The sequence below is a fragment of the Epinephelus moara genome, chromosome 16 (assembly GCF_006386435.1).
Source record: "Epinephelus moara isolate mb chromosome 16, YSFRI_EMoa_1.0, whole genome shotgun sequence".
In the NCBI taxonomy this organism is placed as follows: Eukaryota; Metazoa; Chordata; class Actinopteri; order Perciformes; family Serranidae; genus Epinephelus; species Epinephelus moara.
The window spans coordinates 25,468,027-25,490,237 of record NC_065521.1 but is presented as its reverse complement, the minus strand read 5'-3'; the positions used below and the strand labels follow the sequence as shown (position 1 = coordinate 25,490,237).

At 43.0% G+C, this 22,211-nt stretch overlaps 2 protein-coding genes across 2 annotated transcripts in view; one reads left to right on the top strand and one right to left on the bottom strand.

Annotated features, from left to right (window-relative positions):
- kmt2d (lysine (K)-specific methyltransferase 2D) overlaps nucleotides 1-2,844 on the top strand; it is a 13,752-nt gene extending 10,908 nt beyond the window's left edge. Inside the window, exon 20 of the mRNA XM_050063897.1 lies at nucleotides 2,819-2,844. Coding sequence (XP_049919854.1) covers nucleotides 2,819-2,844 — 26 coding nt within the window. The remainder of the gene's footprint in view (nucleotides 1-2,818) is intronic.
- Nucleotides 2,601-20,715, bottom strand: acvr1ba (activin A receptor type 1Ba). The gene is made up of 9 exons (XM_050064825.1): nucleotides 20,516-20,715; nucleotides 9,291-9,521; nucleotides 8,940-9,200; nucleotides 8,510-8,740; nucleotides 8,182-8,349; nucleotides 7,563-7,719; nucleotides 7,008-7,132; nucleotides 6,791-6,921; nucleotides 2,601-5,011 (listed from the first exon to the last, which is right to left on the bottom strand). Exons 1-9 carry the CDS (start codon nucleotides 20,577-20,579, stop codon nucleotides 4,886-4,888), a joined length of 1,494 nt encoding a protein of 497 aa, XP_049920782.1. The 5' UTR covers nucleotides 20,580-20,715; the 3' UTR covers nucleotides 2,601-4,885.
- Nucleotides 20,716-22,211: the final 1,496 nt, after the last annotated feature.

The window sequence follows — 22,211 nt, the reverse complement described above, 5'->3', positions numbered from 1 at the left end:
GAGTGTTTTGCATTTACCTGTTTTTTCTATTAGTGTTTTTTGCTATAAGCTCTCAGAGACAAGTTTGTTAAAAATAGGTTTGAGAAAAAATGTCCGGTCGTCTCCAATCACCTGCGACGAGAGGCCGGTGTGATCACGAAGCCTGTTTGGATTCACGCGGAGGGTCGCCGATTAGACATGAGAATCACTTTCTTGCGTAAAGCAGTACAATGGTGCATAGCATTTGTATTTATGTAATATTGTTCGTGTTTATTTTTCTTTTTATTTATGCTACTGCTTGTTGATTACCAAAACCTGTCCCTTAATCGGTCACAATTGGATTAATATACTCTTGAATGGAAAATCTTGAACTCCCTAGACTATTGTTAGTGTTTTGCTTTTTTATATCTTCCCTATAGAAGTGAATGTGTTGGTAAACCTTGTGAAATGGTTACTTGGCCTAATGTATGTTATGATGTAATACTCAAAGTTAATCCCATACTTAACCTGGTAATGAATTGCACTCTCATAGTATAACGGAGAACTTCTCTAAAGTGGTAGATATTGATCAAGTATCCGAAGCAGTGATATATATATTTTTTGGTATGTTTCTATTTCAAGGGAAGATCATGACGAGACATTATGCCGCTCACTGGATTTTAGCCTGAATAATTTTTAACTTCTCTGAATCTTAATTTAAGTTCTCTGCATATCTTATAATTTAATAAAAGTTTGCTCAAATTGAAGGTTTTTTTTAACCTCACCTACTTTTTAAAAAGATGTTGCATCTGTACAGCAGAGATACTTTTAGGGAATATGAATAAATATAATGATCATTTTTATTGTATGTGGCATGTTTTGTATGGATATTATTTTGAATTGTACATATTTTTTTCAGGACGCCAGAGGTTGCATCTCTTTATATACAGCTTTCCCACTCCCTTTCCCCCTCATCTTATTTCTTTGTCTGCTTTTGTTTCTTGTAAAGGAAAATAAAATGCATTTTAAATATGTCCTCTTTTTTTTTTTTTTTTTCTTCATTTTTTAGAAGCAATATTAACACTGAGCTTTAAGGTTGATTCTTGAACCAGTTAAGTTGCAGTTACAGTTTATATCCATGTCTGTGCAGACCCTTCCGTAGCCATGACAGACAGTGCTTGAAATATAGATGTTGCAAAGAAGCTACATATTCTAAATAAAACATGGATGCTTTACACACCAGCAGAACAGAATATCTAACAGCGATACTCAACCTGCTGTGCCCAGGGGCCACATTTGCAAAATGTCGGGAGGCCAGGGGCCAGTTAATGACACAATTTAGTAATTAATGTATATAAATGAATAGTCTGGACATCTGTCAGGGGGTCCAGAGGATCCTCGCCTGGCACTTTTTTTTCTAAACAAGCTCTATTTTGATTCTTTTAATGCATTCTGGCAACAAAAAATAACCTGTTTAAAATAAAAAAATGTCTTGTGAAGTAGAAAACAATTGGCAGGCCACCTGGCACTCTACATCGGGCTGGATTTGGCCCACGGGCTGCAAGTTGAGTATCACCCGGCCTATAAAATCACCACAGTTTTAAGGAAGACACAAAGATTTGTGTCACCAATTCAGTATCTGACCAGTGTCTTTGGTTCCTGAGATATGGTGTCAAATAACGGCCAGTCACAGGGAAGTTTGGTGCTCAGTGTCATCTAAAACAGTGGTTCCGAGCTGGTGGGTTGCGGTCCAAAAGTGGGTCATGGGTCCATTCTGAATATACCTCAAGTCACTTGTTTGTAAAAAACAACAACAAAAAAACAAACAAACACCCCCCCCCCCCCCAAAAAAAAAACACTTTATTTTGAAGTACAGTGAATTTCCAGCACAAAGATTTTACTTTGAAGTGCTGTTTTCTGCTGTAGAGTGAGTGACTAACAGCTGGACACTGGAGAGCTACGCAACGGAGACAACAAGCTATCCCAATAACATGGCCAAACCCAAGAATGACGCTGAACATATTAAACTCTGTGGACCTTGAACTAATGACTATGGAGAAATCTGGACCCCGTGGCTGGACTGATTTAGAATATCTATCCTAATTCATTGTCTATGAAGCAGCTCCAGACTTTATACTTAATGATATCACAATTTCTTATTCAGCAATAGTTTGAATAATAGTTTCAATGGTACGTATTTACTGATGTTTTTCGGACTGTCTTAGACCATAAGAAAAATGTATGAATTTTGAAAATGGGTGTAGTTCCCATTAAAAGTACACTTGAAAAATGTGAACTTATCCTTTAATCCTAAATAATGGTTTTTACCTCTACCAAGGAGGTCATGTTTTTAGTTTGGTTTGTTTGATTTCAGTAGGATTATGGAAAAAACTACTGGCCTGATTTTCATGAAACTTGGTGGAAGGGTGTAACATGACCCAAGGAGCAACCCATTACATTATAGAGTGGTTTTGAATTTAAGGGGCAGACAGGCTACAAAGATGATTTCTCTTTTGTTAACATTATGACACAGGGCATTTGTCCATTGCAGTGGTCTTTTTTGTTAATCCTCTGTAACTAGTGCAGCAGTTGACAAACACACTACATGGCATCTTGAATAAGCACCACAGCTGAAGTCACAAATAAGAAAAAGAGGAATTTATTGTATATCATCTATATACACTTTTCAACTAATTCTGAAAAGATCTGCACAACATGATTTTTGAAATCTCAAAGTATTACTCGTGAACAGGATGATGTCTGATGGTCATATACCCATGGCAACAAACCAAACATGGACAGGAGTGTTTTGACAATTTTGGTTCAACTGACAGCAGTCTCCCTATTTTTCCCTCCACAGCTCTCCTCCTCCCATCTGCCCGCTGAACTTCCACCCATGTTAACAGTAGCAGCAACATTTCTGGGGTACACAGCCAATGACCCGAACAAAAAACAGGAAGAAAGAAAACAACGGGGAGGAAGAGGGGAAAAGACTTAAGTTCATCTTCCTCAGTGCAGAGGACCCAGTGTTTGAGACAGCATGCAAAATGGATACTAACATGACACATGGTTTCTGGATCAAGTGATGACATAACTAACATTAACTAAAGTCCATGTGGACATTAACAGTGCAGAGCCCAACGGTGACAAACGTCAGTGTAATACTTTCATAGTTTTGTCTGCGGACGACAAAGTAGAATGAAAACATGCAGTTTCACTTTACAGCATGTCAGTCTCTGAAAACGTCGCGACTACTTTTCACATCTATCCGTATGTTCCCTGTGTGTGTGAACTGTCAGCAGCTGTCTTTACTTCTGAATAAATAGCCATTGGCAGTATCAGAATTCAAGGTTATGTGACGCTCCTAAATATTCCAGTGTCAATGAGAAAGAGATGTCACCCGGGAGAACATATGTAGAAACAGATCTGCATCAACGAGCTCCGAGAAGAGCTCAATTCCAACAATTACACATTTAAAAAAAAAAAAAGACAAAAACAGGTTGCAGCAAAATTATCTGGGATCAGTAGTACCACCAAATTGTCATGAGAGGAGCAAACAAATTCCAGCAGATGACAGAGTCTATTTCCTGGCACAGTTCAAAACCATGCAGACAGATCAAAGAAACTTCTGAAAGTACCATTCAAGCAAAATCTCTGTTCAGATGTCACACCGCTGCTTGTGGCATAAAAGGAAAACAAAAAAACATATGCATGTTTTATATACAAATCATATGTACCCATCATCAGTAGTGTCTAATGTCAACGTCAAAAGAAAACACCCATCATGATGTCTTTACACAAAACACAAAAATATATTTTAAAAAAAACAACAGTATTTTTCATTGCCATTTCATACGCCTCTTATTTGCTCAGTGTGCATGATGTCATCGCCTGTCACCAACAGGGGCCTATGGCTACATCCATGTTTGCGCTCAGTATCTTATTAAAGTGAATGCAACGACCCCTGAATGTAACGCCTGAAAGATGGTGAAGACTCGGACTGAACTAATTTTCACGTCTTATTCGACTCTGGCTTGTCACATCTCGTCTCACAGTGTTCATCAATATGAAATAAAAACTATCGACAAATAAATAAAACCATCCCAAACATTATCCCTGCCACATTTCAGACTAACACCAGGACTGGACCACATCTGCCGTGTGATACCTGCCGGTGTCACACGCGATGAGGAAGCTACAGTTGAGTGCAACTCGTTTTCGGTTTGAAGGGTATTCAAGTGAGGGATTAAAAAGCAGAATCTGTCTGCCTAATTACCAAACGTCCCATTACTGGATTTGTCTAATGAGCTACAGCCTACACCAGAGGACATCTTAGTGTCGTAGAAACATGCTAGTAGTCCAGACACCTTTTTTTTTTTTTACACATGACTAGAAACAGTGCTTCAGCCTCTTTCCTCCCTCGCGCTCGCAGCACCACAGTGTGATGCTGCACGGCCAACACAATATGAAGTGTTATTGTTCTTACACCCACAACATTCTCGGCTCTTCTGGACAAGGTTAGTCCGTCATGGGACACATTTCAGAGAGGTAAAAAAGGATTGAACAAAAAAAAATCCCGTCGCTGTACAATAGTAATTCCTGCCATGGGAAATGAAACAAAAGGTTGAGTGTGATGATATTAACAGTGGTAGTGCTGTAGTGTTGTGGCCCATGGAGAAGGGGAGGTCGGAGGGAACAGGGAGGAGACACGAGGAACAAAGGGAGGCGAAGGGGGCGGGGGGCAGAAACGTCAAGAAGGGGGAAGGGTGACTCTCAGTAGTTTTGGCTAAAAAGGTGAGGTAGGCCTCGTCACAACTTGGAGTGTGGCTTTAAAACTGGCAGGGTTTTCATTTGCAGTCTGTCTTTAGTGTTTGTTTCCTATGGGAGTGTGGTCTGGTTGTGCGTCTCCAGCGCGCCTTTACGCCGCTCACATCTTGACGTCCTCCTCCACGCTGAGCTGAGACAGGGTCTTCTTGATGCGCAGGGCCGTCAATCTGGCTGCTCCGTTGGCGTACCAGCACTCCCTCATGATCTTCCCCATCACGCGCAGTGACTGCAGGACAGGGGACATAGGTTAGATATACAAAGACACGTAACAATAATGCTGACTGATAACAGGAACGCCACAGACATCACCGGTGTTACAGATTACACCACAAGCAAAGATACAATGATGCGCACTATCTGTAGAGCGCTGTATTAGGGGCCGTACACACCTCCCGGAAAACGCGAGGTCAGGCGCTGGATGCTACTCTTATGCCTTTTCTCTGAGAGCTTTCAAGAGCGTGGCGGCAGGTTGTGTACGAGGTTGCTAAGCACCCTTAACCAGCACGATATCATAGCCTATTTACCTACAATCCTGAGTGCAGAGCTGATGTTGTTCCAGGCACCGTTTATAGGTGTGTAAGCCTATTGTCCATAGGACAGATGTAAAGCTCTGAGTGGCCCTGCACTAACATGATCAACTTCTCCATATTTATCCATCTGATATCTACACATGAAGGGAAAGATATCTGTCGGCTGAGATTGGCTGTTCCTCGTCACATGATGTGGTGTGTGCTGCTGCGTTCCAAAAGTTGAACTCGCGCCATGAAATATATGCACTCAGGAACGCCTGCCCACCGCAATGACATTGCTCTAGCGTTTGAGCACATTAGCCATGCGTTCACATTAAAATTATGAATTTGGGGCCAAAAAACGCAGCATGTGTACGGCCCCTTTAGTTACTGCTAATACAACCAAAACATTTCCTACTGCTGCAGCTTCGCATTAAAAGCATCTGACTGGCAAAATAACTTGACTTTTATTCTGAAGAAGTCACAGGAAATGCCATGTTTTGTGACATCAGCACTACCACTATCTTTAATCAACAAATGCATCTACAAAACAAAACAACAGTCATTTTGGGGAAGTGTTCACAGCAGATTACTTTGAGATATTGCAGGGAGCAATGGAACAAGAAGGATTAGCCTCAGGCGATAGGCAGCAACCTCCAACTTCTCAATGATGCAACCACATACTTTTCTCCCTGTTAGCGTTATTAGGTTTCCTATTAGCACTGGGTTGAAATTCAAAATACTGCCAAGGAGGCGCTTCTACTTTTCACTTTAACACCAAATCCTCTGCCATCTTCTTCACGGTGAACTTTTTTCACTGGTAAGAGAAATCTGACTCCTGCTGCTCTGTGCTGTGACTCTGCTGCTGCTGTACGGAGCCGTCACTTTCAGTTTATAATTCCAGTGTCTGTCATCCTAAATATTGATTAAAATGAAATATACGTTGGGCACAGTATTAAGATATGATTTTCAACACTGTCAAAAATACAGGTAGGTAGGCTGCATATTAATACCATCACATACTATATACACCGATGAAACTTCAGGAAGGTATGAAGGTATTAAAAATTAGATAGCGTATTATTTCATGAATATTTCCTGTAAAATTCAACCTGATCTGCTTGATATCTCTGGAAACAAAACAAAAAAATTGAGAGCAGCATCTGTCTATGAAAAAATTGATCCATTAGAGTTTGAAGGGGCCAACTTTTAGAGAGAGCTTTTTTGCAACATCAGGAAATTTGTGAAACACACTATCACTTTTCAATGCTGAGCCCTGCACTATTATAAAAGGTTATAAAAAATAGGATGTAGGCTGTAGATAACTTAATTTAATACTTCCCCACTACAGTGATTTAGAAAATATTAGTCCATTTTCAAGTCAGAACGTCCTGTACTGCCCAACCTGATAATACCCAACTGCCTTTCTATACAGCCCCTACATGTATTTTTAGAAAACTGTCAGCTGTTGGTGTATATGTTGCAGTGTGAAATACCTCGTAGCTCTGCCACCAGTTGGGCACATTGGGCCTCAGTTTCTGGTCACACACCACCTTCCTCATCTCCTCTATGGAGGGGTCAGAGGGTACGAGGTCGTAGTAGGGCAGCTGGTACTCCTCGTGGATACCTGGGGGACACAATGAGGAAGCCTTTTCAGTCTCTGTCACATGAAGAACATTTAGATATTTTTTGAGCTGATGATTGTGGTCTTACCTCCTGCATTGCAGCGACGTGCTATCTCCCAGTACACCAGGCCCAGCGCGTAAATGTCGGCACACTTGAAGGAGTCAAAGTGTTTCATGTTGATGGTTTCGTCCAGGACTTCTGGAGCCATATACCTGAAGGTGGAGACAAAGGGCAGCAATGAGTGACAGCATCGATGAGACGTTTATATGACCAATTAATCCTTTTACATAGACTTTTAAATCATCTTATTTCATAAAATTTAAGGTTTAATGAATCCAAATTGTAATGTTGTTTGGGATAATACATGACAATCTCCTCCCCTTTTCAACGACCATTATATCAGCAAAATTACACATCCATCACTGGGCTTTTCTAAAAGGTCCAAAGAGCGCAGGCAAATTGGTCAATTTGGCTAAAACATATAAAAACTTGTTAGTGGCACATTAATATTCACTGTTGTTTTTCATCTTTTCATGTAGACAGTAAGACAAACACAGAGTGTAGCCAGACTTGGCCTTCAAAGATCCCTGACAAATATCTCCATTTTAGTGCTTCTGGGTGAATCTGCATGGAAACATTTACCTCTTAGTGCCCACGCGCTGATTCGGTGCTATATCGATTGTGTCTGTGATGGACTCGTGGCGGACTGCCAGGCCGAGGTCAGCTATGGCACACATGCCGTTCTTCTTAACCAGGATATTTTTAGACTTCAGGTCACGGTGAGCAATGCCAGGCTTACCTGCAGGAGAACAGACAACACATCATTACATTTAATGGAGCTCAGCAGGAATAGCACATGCTCGCTGAATGTGAATCACTGACTGTGTGCACGTTCATGTCCCCGCTGTGTTCATTTGTTTGTTCACTGATTTCACTGCGTGCTGCTCTTTAAGGAAATGCTTCGCCCGCAAAATGATCATCTGTGTATTAATTACTCACCCTGTATTACACTGAATTACTTACTGACTGAATTTTTTTTCTCGCATGCCACAACTGTGTTTATGACTGGATAAATGAGACTTGGATTGTACTGTATGTTTTCATATAGTTTAACTTCAGTTGGATTCTTCCTTTACTGTGGAGGCAATGTGAGAAAAACTGAGACCTCTTCACAAATTGAGTATAACATGGAGTGAGTAACAGACATACTAATGGTCATTTTGTGGGTGAAGTACTCTTCTAATGTGACAGTCCATCTCACCTTGAGTGCCAAGGATTTCCATGTGTAGGTGTGCCAGGCCACTGGCAGCTGACAGTGCCAGCTTGATCATGCCCTCAATAGTGACAGAGTAGCGGTTCAGGTAGTCAAAAAGAGAGCCGTGCTCGTGATAGTCTGACACCAGCCACAGCTGAGTCCATGTACCATTGTCTGAAAGAGAGCAGAAGAAAGAAAACAATCAATTAAGATGTAAGAGTATATACAAGCTGATGTGGGAAGTCTAGGACTCCACCTTAACAATGTTTTGGATAAATGCCTGAATGTTGATGTGAATAGTCCAAGTCTCCACACAACCCACAAACTTCCTCACCTTTATTGTCTGCTGCTATGAATCCTAGGATGTTTTCGTGGCGCAGCATGATTGTCTGGTAGATCTCAGCTTCTCTGAACCAGGAGCGCTCCTCTCTGGACGAGAAGATCTTCACCGCCACATCTCCTCCCCTCCACTTCCCCCTCCACACCTCACCAAAACGACCCTTCCCTATTATCTCCTGCAGCACGATGGTCCTGGCCACAGTCCGCTGCACAAACAGGGGCAGACCTGCAGGGGGCAGTAGGAAGACAAACAAAACATTAGCAAATATTACCTGCAGACTTGTTTTGTAGAAGGGGTTTGTTAGACGTACCCTCAGCAAATTCTAGGTCCGAATAATTGTCACTGAGTGTTGCAGTTGTATTTATGAAATGACATGTTGAAGACTGTTCTGTTACATCACATCAGGTGGGCAGCTTATACTGACCAGAGCCTGATCCGGAGGTGGACATGTCATAGATGAGGTCCTGTAGGGTCTTGTCCTTGGCCAAGTACAGATGGTCACAGGATGGGTCCTCCACCTCCAGCCTCTGCCTGTGGCTGTAGGCCCTTTGGTGATACTGGAACAGGAACACGCCGACCATCAGCAGCACACACAGAAGAAACACTGGCCCTGCGATGACTGCTACCAGCTCCACCGGCCCCCAGGAGCTCCCTGAGGTCGTCCAGTCCACCTCCTTTGTTGGAACTAGGAGGGCAAAACGAAACGAGGTGGTTACTTTAAATTGACAGCACTGTTGAACTGAAAGCTCTCTAATGTTTGGTGACGCAGCCTCACCGGGGACTTCAATACTGTTGCAGTAATCTACATAGCAGCAATGTGTGTTGAGCAGGCCTTCAGCGCTCAGACAGTAGAAGGGTTGTCCAGGGGGGATCAGGTTGTCCCGGTTGATACAGATGCGTACATGTTGCTCCTTCCCCTGGATGTAGTATGTAGAGGCCATGCAGGCGCCATCTGTCTCGCACTCATAGCCTGTCTTCTCACAGTTTGTGCAGTTACAACGTAGAGCTGAGGGAAAAGACACAGAGAGGTAAATAAATATCAGTTTATCAGATCCATTTCACTTCTCCATTGTATCCAGCAGGGGGCAAACTAACCCCACAGTTTCAACAGGATGTAAAGCATGTAGTGTCCCATTCAGTTGTAAGCATTTTGTGACATGCAGACACAGAGCTTTGAGTTGAGCAGCAGCAGCCAGACGGCCCTGGCGGCCCTGAAATCAGATCCTTCACTGCAGATGAACCCAAACACGCAGGGTGGAGACGGACCTGCCCAGTGGGACAGACAAAGTGAAACCCAACAAGGGGAGAGGGCTCCTGCCAAATCCCCAATGCAGCATTCTGCTTCCATTCCTCTCCTCTGTCTCTCTCACACTGACAGGGAGAGCTGCCACTGTTTAAGCTAATGAGACACGAGTTTTATTAAACACAGCACACTCCTGCGCGGGGACCTATTAAAGCTGACACAATGGAACTCCTGCCGCCGCCATAATAAAACTACGGTGGTCCATCTACACGCTGAAATGAGGTCAGTGCCAGAAAGTCCGCACAAATCTGCCACATCTAAAACAAAACCAGAGTCGGTTGGGCAATGAAGAGAGTAGAGAAACTGCAAGCTGATTAGATTTGGAGCGAAATGTGATTTTGAGTCATAGCACACATGCTTCTCATTTAGAGTAAGGTCAGCACAAAAGGCTTCTTCCAAGGTTTGCTGTGACCAAACAAAGCGCATGGCTGGACCAGGCAAGGCTAGATGAATGTGGGACTAGTTTTCACGTGGGAAAAACACAGGGGAAGCTGCTAAACTCAGCTGAACCCCTGTCAGTGCTAAATAATGACGAACTGTCTGAGTGACAACAGGGCCGTGAGTGAGGCGTGACAGGCCAAGAGCTGGTTCTCGGTCGGTAAACAAAGGCTAGACCACTCAAGACTAATCGCTGTGGACTTGGTGAAGACAAGACCGTCGTACCAACAACAACACAGGAGGAGACACAAAGTAGAGAGGAATTTCAATCCCCATTCTCCCTCAAAGAGAGGAGGCTCAGTAGCGGTTGGACCACTGACAATGTCTGGCCCAGAGGAAAGAAAAGATTTTAAGAGTGGCAAGCTTCCACTAATCCTCTGTGTCTTATCCTGAGGGTTTCTTTGACCAGATGAGCTCACTGATCTCCCGTTTGTACCAACTTTGGTCTCTGTCAAAAGGTGTCAGCAGATTTTAGTGCATTCTTGAACCATCTGAGTCGTCATACTTTGGCTCTTGTTCAGAGCAGTTTTAAAAAAAATACTCCAAATGACTGATACAGTGATTGCACCATCAGAATGTAACATTCAAGTGGCCAAAACCACAAACCCCGGTGTCATAGGAGTGGTTTCCACTCTACTGAACTCTGGGAGGTTGTAATCTGTCTGGGAGCATTTTTCACATGTAGCGTGTATGCTGATGTGTCTATGCTTGTCCAGTGAGTGGTAACTGGAAATGTGGAGGACTTGCTTCAGTGATATTTCTCATCAGTTAATGTTTGTGTGAGCATGTATGTGTGTGGCTCTCGAGGAGGTGAGCGGGAAAGTGACAGGAACTCTTGGTGGAGTGTGTCCAAATTCACCACAGTTCGCATGCAGATGGAATTTCCTGCAGATTACACGGAGGTGAAGCAGGCTGGGCCTGATAAAGAGAGAAAAACAAGCTGTGTGCCACATCACGCTAATCTGCTGCATTAATGGAGCAAATAGTTTAGCCAAATAAAACAGATGACGGGAGCAACAGCTGTACGTCGGAAAGCTGGATGACGCTCAATATCCATCATCAAATTCAGACAACCTGAATCCTTTCTTCCATTAGACTCCTCTTTTGTCTGGCTGGATGTTTACTGGTTCTCAGGGAAATAAATCAATCAGCAAGTGAGTCCAGACAGGAGGCATTTTGATCAATCCATCCTCAAAGTAAGAGTGGCATTTAAAAAAGGAAAAACATGCATCATTGAGAGAAGCAATTCTCCACAACAAACTACCTCCACACTAGGGGTGAAACGGTTACCAGTTTATGATAAAGCATGGCAAAATTTGTGACAATTACGATTACCATTTTAAACATTCATTATGATTAAAGCCCTTTTTTGTTACCTCACACAGTACATACTGTCCAGCAAGTTAGCAAGTTAGCAACAGTCTGAGACAGAGGCTCAGCACACAAGCATGGATTTGTTGTGTCAATAAAAACATGGCAGAAAGCAGTGACAGTGCTCTCGAGATTTTTTAGCCATAGCATTTGAAGAATGGGTGATGCTACCGGTTCCGCTTCCTCATCTACTGTGATAGAAGCCCCTTTCACACTACCTGTTCAAGCAGGAATGTCCCCCATTATTCTGCCTCACTGTTCTTTATGAAAGGTACGATAGCGGAGTGGGGGGACAGAACTGTCTCGCTTTTAAGCCAGCAGTGGAGACAGTAACAGAGCGGAATCAACATCTGTGTAAAAGGGACAGCGAGTAGGACAGGACTATGTACAGGACGGGTGTGATGTTTTGACGAGTTATTGTGGGACATTTAAAAAGCAGATAGCAGCAATTAGCAGCTAATTCAAAGAGGAAAAACAGTGTCCCAAAATGCCTGCAAATTGGAAAGACAGTGAAGTCCTTGAGCTCCTGACAAGATCAGCCGCCATATAACAGAGATAGTATATGACTGTCCTAGCTATGTTATTGTTTAGAAAGAGCTGCTGACGCGTATGTTATATGTCACACTGGAGGCTGACGCTGTTGTGTTGCATGTCACGCCCGTCATGCCTCTGTAGCTTTTAAAATGCTGGCATGCTATCTAAAAATCACACACTGGGGCGTCATGACGCCGTTGTTTGGTTCTGTGCAAAAAAACAAAGGCGGTGTAATGAAGGGACTTTGTAGCGCAATCTTTGTGTAAAAAGGGCGAAAGACACTTGAGCAAGTATTTGAAAGACAGGCTGCTTGTGGACCGATACAAAGTAAAACTTGGTGCAATCATTTCAGTGTGTGTTTCAGTACTGAACATGTTTAGTACATTTTAACGACACTGCGATAATCCTGATAACTGTGATAATTTAGGTCACTATGATCATTCTATTCTATACAGTTTCATCTCTTATCCACACTGCTGTTAACTAGATTTATTGTCCTTAATTCTTCTCATGAGAATCAAACCACGGGTTACAAAATACTTCTTACGAAACACACATTGCACCAATAAACAGCATCAAAGTAACAACAGTGATCTGATAAGGACACCGTGATCTGAAATGAACAGGCGCATCCATCATGGAGACTCTGTGTGTGGTAAGACAGATGGTCCACAGACTTACAGACAGAAGCTCAGGAAGGAAACCAAACATAGCTGAAAAACACACACATCTCCTTCTCGACTCTGCCGCCGATGGTTTGTGGTCTACCAAGAGTTTGGTTTGTGGCGAGTCTTCCCTTTCGTTAAAGGCTATCTTGTGAGTACACCATGTGTAGCCTGCTTCCACACAAACGAGCGTCGACACTATGGGTGGCCAACGTGGAGAAACTGAATGACAGAATGTGCCTTTATATATTGATAGAGATAGAAACCATTTATAGATAAAGTAGCCTGATCTAGTTACCCAAATACCAAGCAAATTAAGGTCATTCATTACATTGGAGTAACAATCCAATACTGTCACAAAACTATCCTGCTCATTGATTTGCAACATTGCTCATTACAACCTCATACAACCAGAAATATTAAAGGGAAACCTCCAAAAAGGAAAATCTCCACTGGCTGACTGATTACAGAGACACCAGAGAATACATTATCTTATCACCCAGCCGTTAACAATATTTCTCAGAAGATGGCACAATGCAAAATCAAGACCTCTACAATAAAAGGTAAATTTAAAAATGAATGTCATGCCAGACAGGGAGGGCACTGAACTCGTGGCCCACTGGCATTTGCCGAAATGCCATGCTGTTTGCACAGCGCTCTGCATATCTCACTGGATTCAGAGCAGAAGTGTTACAAAGCTAGGACTTGAGGGAATAATATCAAGCCTAAATACACATGGATATGAGTAGAGGCCTGGTGTATGCGGTTTTTGAGTGAACTCTGCTCTTGTATCCACATAATTGGTGGTCTTTACACTGGTCCTTTGTGTGGAGATTAAGACGACATGAGGAGGGATTGGACTGGCCCTGCACGAACAAAGAGCAGAGTGGAGTGGGGGAGCGCACTTCTGCGTGGAGCAGCGATGGGGGGATGGGTGGCACACACACACACACACACACACACACACACACACACACACACACACACACACACACACACACAGGGGACAGGCCAGGGTTAACAGTAACAACCCTGATATTTGGGGGCTGCTCCAGGCCAGACAGGATGGGGGCTGGTCCCGAGTTGGTCAGGATAATACGAAGGGGAGGGGGCAGAGGGGGTAACAAGCGGGACTAGCAGGGGCCCCCCAGCTGCGATTGGGGTCTGCCCAAGTGACCAGCTGCGACCGTCATTAAAACCCAGTCTAGACTTTGACTTACGGGAGGGGGTAAATAACAGGAAAAGGGAACAGTGGAGGAAAAAGGGGAGAACTCAGCGCAAAGAGCAACTCCTTTGAGCTGCGAGTGTGTGAAGTTCCTATCATTCCGTTCATGTTGAGACAGGAAATGGCAGACACAGTGAGGAGGGGATTAATAAAACATTGTTGCCATAACCAGCATCGCCTTAACTTGGACCCAACTAAAAACCACAGCAGAGCCCACTCCAAACACCTTTACACATTAACCCTGATGACCGTGTTGTGCGTGTACGTGAGTGTGTGTATGTGTTGCTCAGACCTACTCACGCGGGAGAAACCCAGTCAAAACAGGAGGTGAACTTTCTAGTACGGGAAGATGATAAAGTCTGTGGAAAATACGCGTGCTCGGTGCAGGGCAGCAGGGTTACACAAACACAGTGGGTTTCTGGGAGCTAAGCGGCGCAGACAGAGACAGTCGGGTGCGTGCGTGTGTGCGGGGAGCAGAGCACCATTACCAAAATGCACTGGCTGAAATTAGATCCATACAGATACCAGACTGAGAGCTGATCAAGACAAGCAGACGCCACCAGACAGTGTGAGTGCAAACACACACACATACACAGGCGCGCGCACACACACACACACACACACACCACAACTGTGTCCTAATCAATGCTAGGGGAAGGAGGAAAGTCATTACCTTTGTCTGCATCTCAGGGTCAGATTACTGATCTGATTCTAAAGTGAAGTCTCTAGGGCCGAGGCTGCCTCTACTATCTCTACCAACCACCAGCCTCTAGGCTACATCCCATCCTGTCTGTCTGTCTGTCTGTCTGTCGGCTGCCCTGGATCAGTTCAAAGGCACACAAGTGTGAGTACTGGCTCACTTTGGATTTCATGCTGCTGCTCACATTCTCAAACTGGTCCATGTTGCCTCTATAATGCCCCAGTATGTTTCAGTACTGTTGAGCCAGGGCATCTGCCATGTGACTTGAGCTTAAAAACCCCTTTGAGTCTAAGCAGACTAGAAATCTAACAATTACTCCCTTTTCTTTCTTTGACTGTTGAATAAGATTTACTCTGACTACAGTTACAACTGGCAATCAAACCCCAAATATGTTTTGGTACAGAGCAAAAGAACCTGAAGTATTAGCTATATCAAACGTTATTAACTTAAAGGTCCAGTGTGTAGGATTTCGGGGCATCTACTGGCAGAATGGAATGTAATATTCATAATAATGTTATCATTAGTTTAGAATCACCTGAAAATAAGATTTGTTGTGTCTTTGTTACCTCAGAACAGAGTCCTGCACGGGTCCAGTTTTCAAGATCTGCCCCGACCCGACCCGGGGACGTACAAACCCGCACCCCAACCGCAAATCCGTGCATCAGGCCAATTAGTACCGCAACCCGGTCCGACCCGTTGAAACACGACCCGCAGCCCGACCCGTAACCCGGATTTAAAGTAATCATTTTGGGTCATATTGGCTGAATATTGAACAGCATATNAATAACAGACTTACTTTCTGTCCAGAGCAACGTTCAGCAGTTACGAGCCGTCACGTGTTTTTAGAATCCATCGAGGAGAGAAGTAATCCATCAGGGAAACACTTCAGAAACATTATAAAGTGATAGTTGTACGTTTTTATCCACTTGTTTCTCAAATACCTAAATAATTATTTACTGTTTTGGAAGCGGCGCTTGTTAGACGGTGGCAGCCATGTTGACTCTGTCGTCCAATCACAAATTGTGTTATTAGATGGTAAAACGTGTGTAAACAGCGGAACCAATGACCGTTGCGAAATAGCGGAGGCGATCCTCAGAGAGTAGCCTAAATAATGACCAAGGTAGTTATCTGTAGTTTATCGAACTAATGACTGATGTGTTTATCTAAAACCCGCGATCCGACCCGCATGTTATTTTTTCCACCCAGATCCGAACCCGGGAAAAAATTGTTTTTTAAAAACCACCCGCAAATCAGCTGTTTTTGCGGGTACCCGTTGGGTACCCGTGGGTACCCGACCCAGTGCAGGACTCTGCCTCAGAATGAGCTGTTTATGTCTACACATGGAGCGGGACCCTCTTATATAGACGCTGCCATCTTGCTCTACAGTAGCAAAGGACTGACAAACCAAACACTTGCTCTGGATAGGCCATTTGCGTTATTGTGTTTTTACACCAGCCACCACAGTTCTCCTACAGTTTGTCAGTTTGGCATCATCACTGTTACATGCCACTAAATTCCTACATGTTAGACCTTTAATTTTCAATCAAATAGTTCCAGTATTTAAACAAAACAAAATTTTTATTTAGCCAATTTCTTGTATGTTTGCTTGTATCTCGACAACATTTAACAATTGAGAACTTTGGCTTTCACGTTAAATTAAAAGAAAAAGGGCCTTACAGAAAAACATTTTTATACTTCTCAATGTAAGGTATAGAAATATGCGTAATTTAGTATCAGTGCTAAAACAAACATACTAATATCATATTTTATGACACTGATTTTTGGTGACACAAACTTTAATTGTCAATACAAGTGGTTCTCAACCCTTTCCGTATCAAGGACCCTTAATTTATACACATTGGATCACAGACTCAATTTTTGCTTCACAGACCTCCATCAGAAAACATTTTGGTGATAATGATTAGGACCAGAATTCTATAGTTCAACTACAGTTAAGGAGATAACCATGGTTGTCATGACTCTTACTCACACTGGCTTCACTCGTAGTGACACTCCGAGTCACTAAGTCACTCCAAGTGAATTAAATGGACCCCCTGGAACTACCTCAGAGACCCCTGGGGGTCCCTGAACCCCTGGTTGAGAACCACTGGTCTAAATAACCAACAGAACAAAATAGAATAAAAAATATTTTCACAAGACAACTAGATCGGGACTATCATTTTTAAACAAAAAATATAATGTAGAAAACAATGACATTCATGGAATAAAAGAGATATTATCTACTGTCTTTTGCATGCAGTGTGTAATCAGATAACGTTCTGTCAGCATGACAGCTTCTTCTGGTTATCATCATCAAACAGTCCGATACTAGTGTTGATGTAGGAAATGCGCTGTTTCAAAGGGCTCTGCCACATGCATATTGAAATCATATGCTTCTTATAAAATTACATTTACAACTTAAAAAAAGCAATGTTGTATAGTGACGTTTATTGCAAGGGCGGTTGCTTATTGCCAAGTGAGAAACACAGGTTCTGTTAAAGCCAGTGTCACCACAGAGGCCGGAGAAAAGTAAGAGATAGAGGTTTAAATTGTACTTCAAGCACTTGCTAGATAATACACATTAGCACTATATTCCCTACGCAAAAGCTTTCTTACCAGCTGTCCTTTCCTGGATCACACCAGTCAGTAGACAGCACACCTTCAAGCAGAAAATCAGGAGACAGAGCAAGTCTAATCTGCATTCCAACAACAGCCAAAAACACAAATCAAGCACGTCTACAAAGAGACATGTAATGGAGGATGGGTGTCAGGTTCAGCCCTATAGACGTGAACTCACATAGCTACCGGGTCTGTCTGGGTGTACTGTGACAATAAACAACTCTCAGGGTACATTTAAGGTATGGCACAAAAAGCAGATGTCATTTCACCACCGACACAGGCTACAAAAAAAAAACCCTTTACACAAAGACAAAGTGTTCACAGTAAATTAATAGCATGGAGAAGTGGGCAACTGAAGGTGAAACTGCTGGCTCTGTGGTGGCAATAATCCCTTGTGGTCCAACATCAGTAATGGCGGAGCTGGGTCAGTCAGAGGCTACGCTGTCTGCTGTAGCAATTAGGGCCCTGTGCCTCCGGGCCAGCGGAGGTCATTAACGGCACTGGTCATTATGGAGGGAAAACTAGACCACCCCAGACCTCTCTTGACCCTGACTGGCTCAGCGCCACGTTATAGAAACTCTTAGTAAACACAGATTTCTCAAGGTGGAGGTATCCGTGCCAGGGAATAACCTGACGTTTTATACAGAGGACGTGCATCTTCATTTAATCATAATTTAGCTGCAGGGATATGGGAGCCAAAACATCTGTCTATCTAGAACAGGCCTCGACAACTGCTACAAATTTAGGGAGAAAAAACAAAACAACTTTCTCCTTTTCAAGATTAAGCCTGGAATTACTACCGCTCCCCCTCCCCTGTCCAAAGTCTTGTTTCTTTACAGACACACACCTTTGAACCCATTAAGTTTCAACCTTTCTCAGTGCATTCCCTTGGCTCTGATCTAATGGGCAGGTGTACACATGTTCCAATCTGACTAGCTCATGCTTCCTCCACCTGAACTCATTCACATCAAATTTGACATGAAACAGCACCTGTAGCGGAGTTAAGCTCTGCACGGGCAGTTCCCTGAGCAAATTGAGAAGCAGGGACTTTTTTGTTGTCAGTCGCCCTGTCTTTGATTTTACAGAGGCAGACTCTGGCACAGTCTTGATAGTATGTGGAAGGGCTACTAAAAGTGAGTGCAGAGTTCAGGAGATAGCAGGAGCTCATCTAACCCAGGGAAAAAACAGCCCATGCCAAAGCTTGCTTCAGCACCCTATGGTGGCGGTGAGTAAGTGAAAGCAGAAGTGGGACCACAGATAACAAAGTACAGATTAAATTCTGATAAAGCACCAGGCTTTTTATATGACAGGGACAGAGAATGGCGAGGGCAGGAGGAAAGGAGAAAGACAGGGACGCGCCCTACCTCACGGCAGTGTGGTTGACAGTGCCCATATCACATTGCTATTGTGTTCAACGCACCCAGGCTGAATGCGTCACACAGGCATGTAATGCCCATAACACTAGTGACTCCTAATCCTAATGAAGTCAACAACACATGACAGATTCATCAAACCTGTGAGTAAAGTGTATTCTCCCAGATGCACACTACACTTGCCAAAAGCGTGGATTCCGCTCTAGTGCTGCTACTTTCAGGTTTGTCTGGTTTCAGTCCTTGCATGGTGTAATCCATTATATGGCGTGAAACCATGGCTCCAGACAGACTTGTGGGCCCCTTACACGACAGACCCCGCCAGCTGGACAAACCCATCATCACCCCCTGTCTGCTCAGTCCACACACCCACCCCCACTCTCCACTCACACATCACTGTTAATATTGGAGTAACCCAGTCAAACAAACTGATCACTCAGGTGTGACAATTTTGCTAGCGTGCCTTCAATGAGCTGATCGACTTGGGTGTGCTGCACCCTTATCTAAACTAAGCGTGGGAGGCATATTTATACGATTCTTGGAATGATGACTCAACTGTTTAAAGCACAACATGCACTTTAATAGGTGACAATGCAGGATATTTGTTCTGGCACACTGAGTTGTCTTTTTATTACTCAGTTTACCTGCTGGGTGGCAAGTTGCAACAGGGCAGGACAAATGGTGGTATGCATAACCAAAAACATGTTTGTGTCTCAAATGAAAATCTATGAGCTCCTGTGGTCAAATGTGGTGTTTGAGTGAGTGAAGTCAAAGATGTGCTGCAGAGGCAAACAAGTTTAGCACAACATATGTCCATCTGAGGCTGCGGTGTGGAGCTGGGTATCAGCTGCCCCAGCAGACGGGGAGGATTCAGACTGAAGCAGCCCCATAACTGGCGCCTCAAAAGACCCCACTTGCCACATTTCCATCACAATGAACCCAGACTTCAACTCTGACTTCTGTCTGGGATGGCTGAATGCACGGCTGTTGTCACCCTATGCCAGCATTCACTTTCTGCTGGAGGCCACTAAGCAGCCTTTTCACTCCTTACAAATGGACACCAATGGAAGAGCTGCCAGTGTTTACTCTCAAAAACACATTTCATGCACAAAGTAGGTTAGGCCTTCATTCAGCGACTCTTTTCTGCTCCCTCCACTGTGGCAGACCACACTGCACATGTTTAATGTCTGCTATCATTACAGGGAGCCGTACCCGGGCAACACAGCGATAAGCAGTCACAAGCCAACAGGAGATTGTTTTGTAAATATGTTAGCATAACAGCGACAGATAACTTCAACATCAACAGTACACTGTCGCTTGTCATTCGCCTTTATTTCTGTATGTATACGATGTAATAGATAATACAAATAAAATTAATTTAATTCAGTCTTATCGCTGACAAACGGAGCTCAATTATCGACTATATTTAACTTTAAACACTTCATTATCCAGTTAGCTAGCGAGCGTTAGCCGTCGCCTCGAAACAAACAGCCCCACCATGTTGTTGTTGTGGTTTAACGTTAGCTGTTCAATAACGACCATTAACACGGCGGGTTTCGTCAGTCAATAAAAATCACATTCAACCTAAACAAACACAAAAAGCGTGACTTTATGTTCAAGCAAACAGCCACGGTGGTTTTAAGGTCGACGCTAGCTTGACACGGTTAGCCAAATCCCCGATACAGAGCGCCATGACGATGAGCGACAACAGGCGATGCCCAGTCCAGGAAAACACATCGAGACAAAAGCCGGAGAGGTGCTCGGATGAAACTTACCATTACCGACAGCCGCCGAGCCGAGCAGGGCCAGCAGCGTTAGGGCAATTTCGTTCACAGCCATTGCTTCAAAATTCCCATCTCTCCGCGAGGAAATGCGTCCGAAGTGTGTCGTTATCAACGCGCCCAGACCTGAGACACAACCACAGTCCGACCGCACACACCACACCGCCAAATACTAGCCAGCCAGCCAGCCAGCCTGGCGAGTGACGTGTTTAAAGGGGTGTGTGTGTGTGTGTGTGTGTGTGTGTGTGTGTGTGTGTGTGTGTGCATGTTTAAAGGGGAGGGCTGCCTGCTGCATGTCCTCTTCTGCCACCGAGGTCACGGCTCTGTGTTGTAAATAAAAATGTTGGGTGAATTACAATCTTCCAGATTCACATCATCACAACACAGAGGGAGCACTACTAAAATGTGTGCATCTTTTTGAATGAATAACGTATTCATCTCTACATTATCAGTTCACCTGTGATGTCTGTAACATTTTTTTTATTATGTGTAAAGACTGATGTCAGATTAAAAACCTGTTAAATGTGTTCCTGAAAGTTTTATTTTTGGGCGCACATGATTTTATGGATGAATAAACTGAACCTTTAGCCTTGATTGAGGTCATGTATGACTGCATTTGGTTAATGATCTGCTTGAAACAAAATATGTTTAGAGAACAAACTGAGTCTAACACACCACATTATACTCTGATGCACCAATGAAAGTGTAAAACGATTAACTCTCTCCTTTTATGACATTATAAATGGGTTTAACTCATAAAGATAACGTTAGATGTGAAAACAGTTAAAATCTTTGTTGTTTTTCCTCCAGGGATTTAATCATCTGCATCCAATCAGTACTTTATTAGAAAACAGAAAATTATGACTAATTTTTAAAATTATTTAATTATTTTTCATATTATAAAATTGAAATTTTGAATATTTTTTTTCTTCATTTGTCATATTTTTATCCCTTTTAAAACAGGATCTCTATATTAGCTTAATATAAACCTCTACAGTCTGGATAGGCCTGAATGTTTACATTCTTCCTTTTTTTAATCTTTATTTAAAGTAGCCTATTTTTAGACGTTTAGACAAAACATAAACACTGTGTGGGGCCACCAGGGTTGAGTGTTCATAAGTCCACATGCTAAGTGTCCTTTCATTGCCCAGACATTCACGGCGAAGCTGCAGCCATTTGTTTGGAAATAAAGACAGTCCATTTCTCCCATTTGCTAAGGAATATTGCTCCTCTAGACCTCAGAGAGAAAGTCAGCTTTTCCATTAGAAAGATGTCCCTGATTATGTCCACCCACTGTTTAAGGCTTGGAGGTTGTTTGCATTCTTCCTTTAGAAAGATCACAAAATATAATATAACAAAAGGAAGATTATGTTACATTTTTAAAGGTCTCTATTTATGATATAAAAATGAGCTTCACTCTAAAAGACAATACTAAAAAAAGAGGTAAAGACTACATTGTTATGCCTTTTTATATCCTTAAGATTGTATCAGACTAAATGTTTTTGGTAAATTTGATATATTTTGGCCTTCTTGATTTAGTGTTGTTTCTCAAGATTGTTCTGGTGGTGAATGGTGTATTTGAAGCAAAAATGCACTGAGGGAACACATTGGGTCTAACCTGCCACCTTCCACTGTTATCATAACGCCTAATGAAAATTTAAAATCATTTAATCTCTCTTTTCATGACATA

Bases quoted from the DNA above. Each gene is read 5' to 3' on its own strand.
- acvr1ba (XM_050064825.1), bottom strand. From the start codon at position 20,579: ATGGCTGTGAACGAAATTGCCCTAACGCTGCTGGCCCTGCTCGGCTCG. The intron at 8,350-8,509 runs GTGAGGAAGTTT...GCTCTCTTTCAG, and splicing joins CATAGCAGCAGACAATAAAG to ACAATGGTACATGGACTCAG. The intron at 7,720-8,181 runs GTGAGATGGACT...GTTCTCCTGCAG, and splicing joins GGAAATCCTTGGCACTCAAG to GTAAGCCTGGCATTGCTCAC.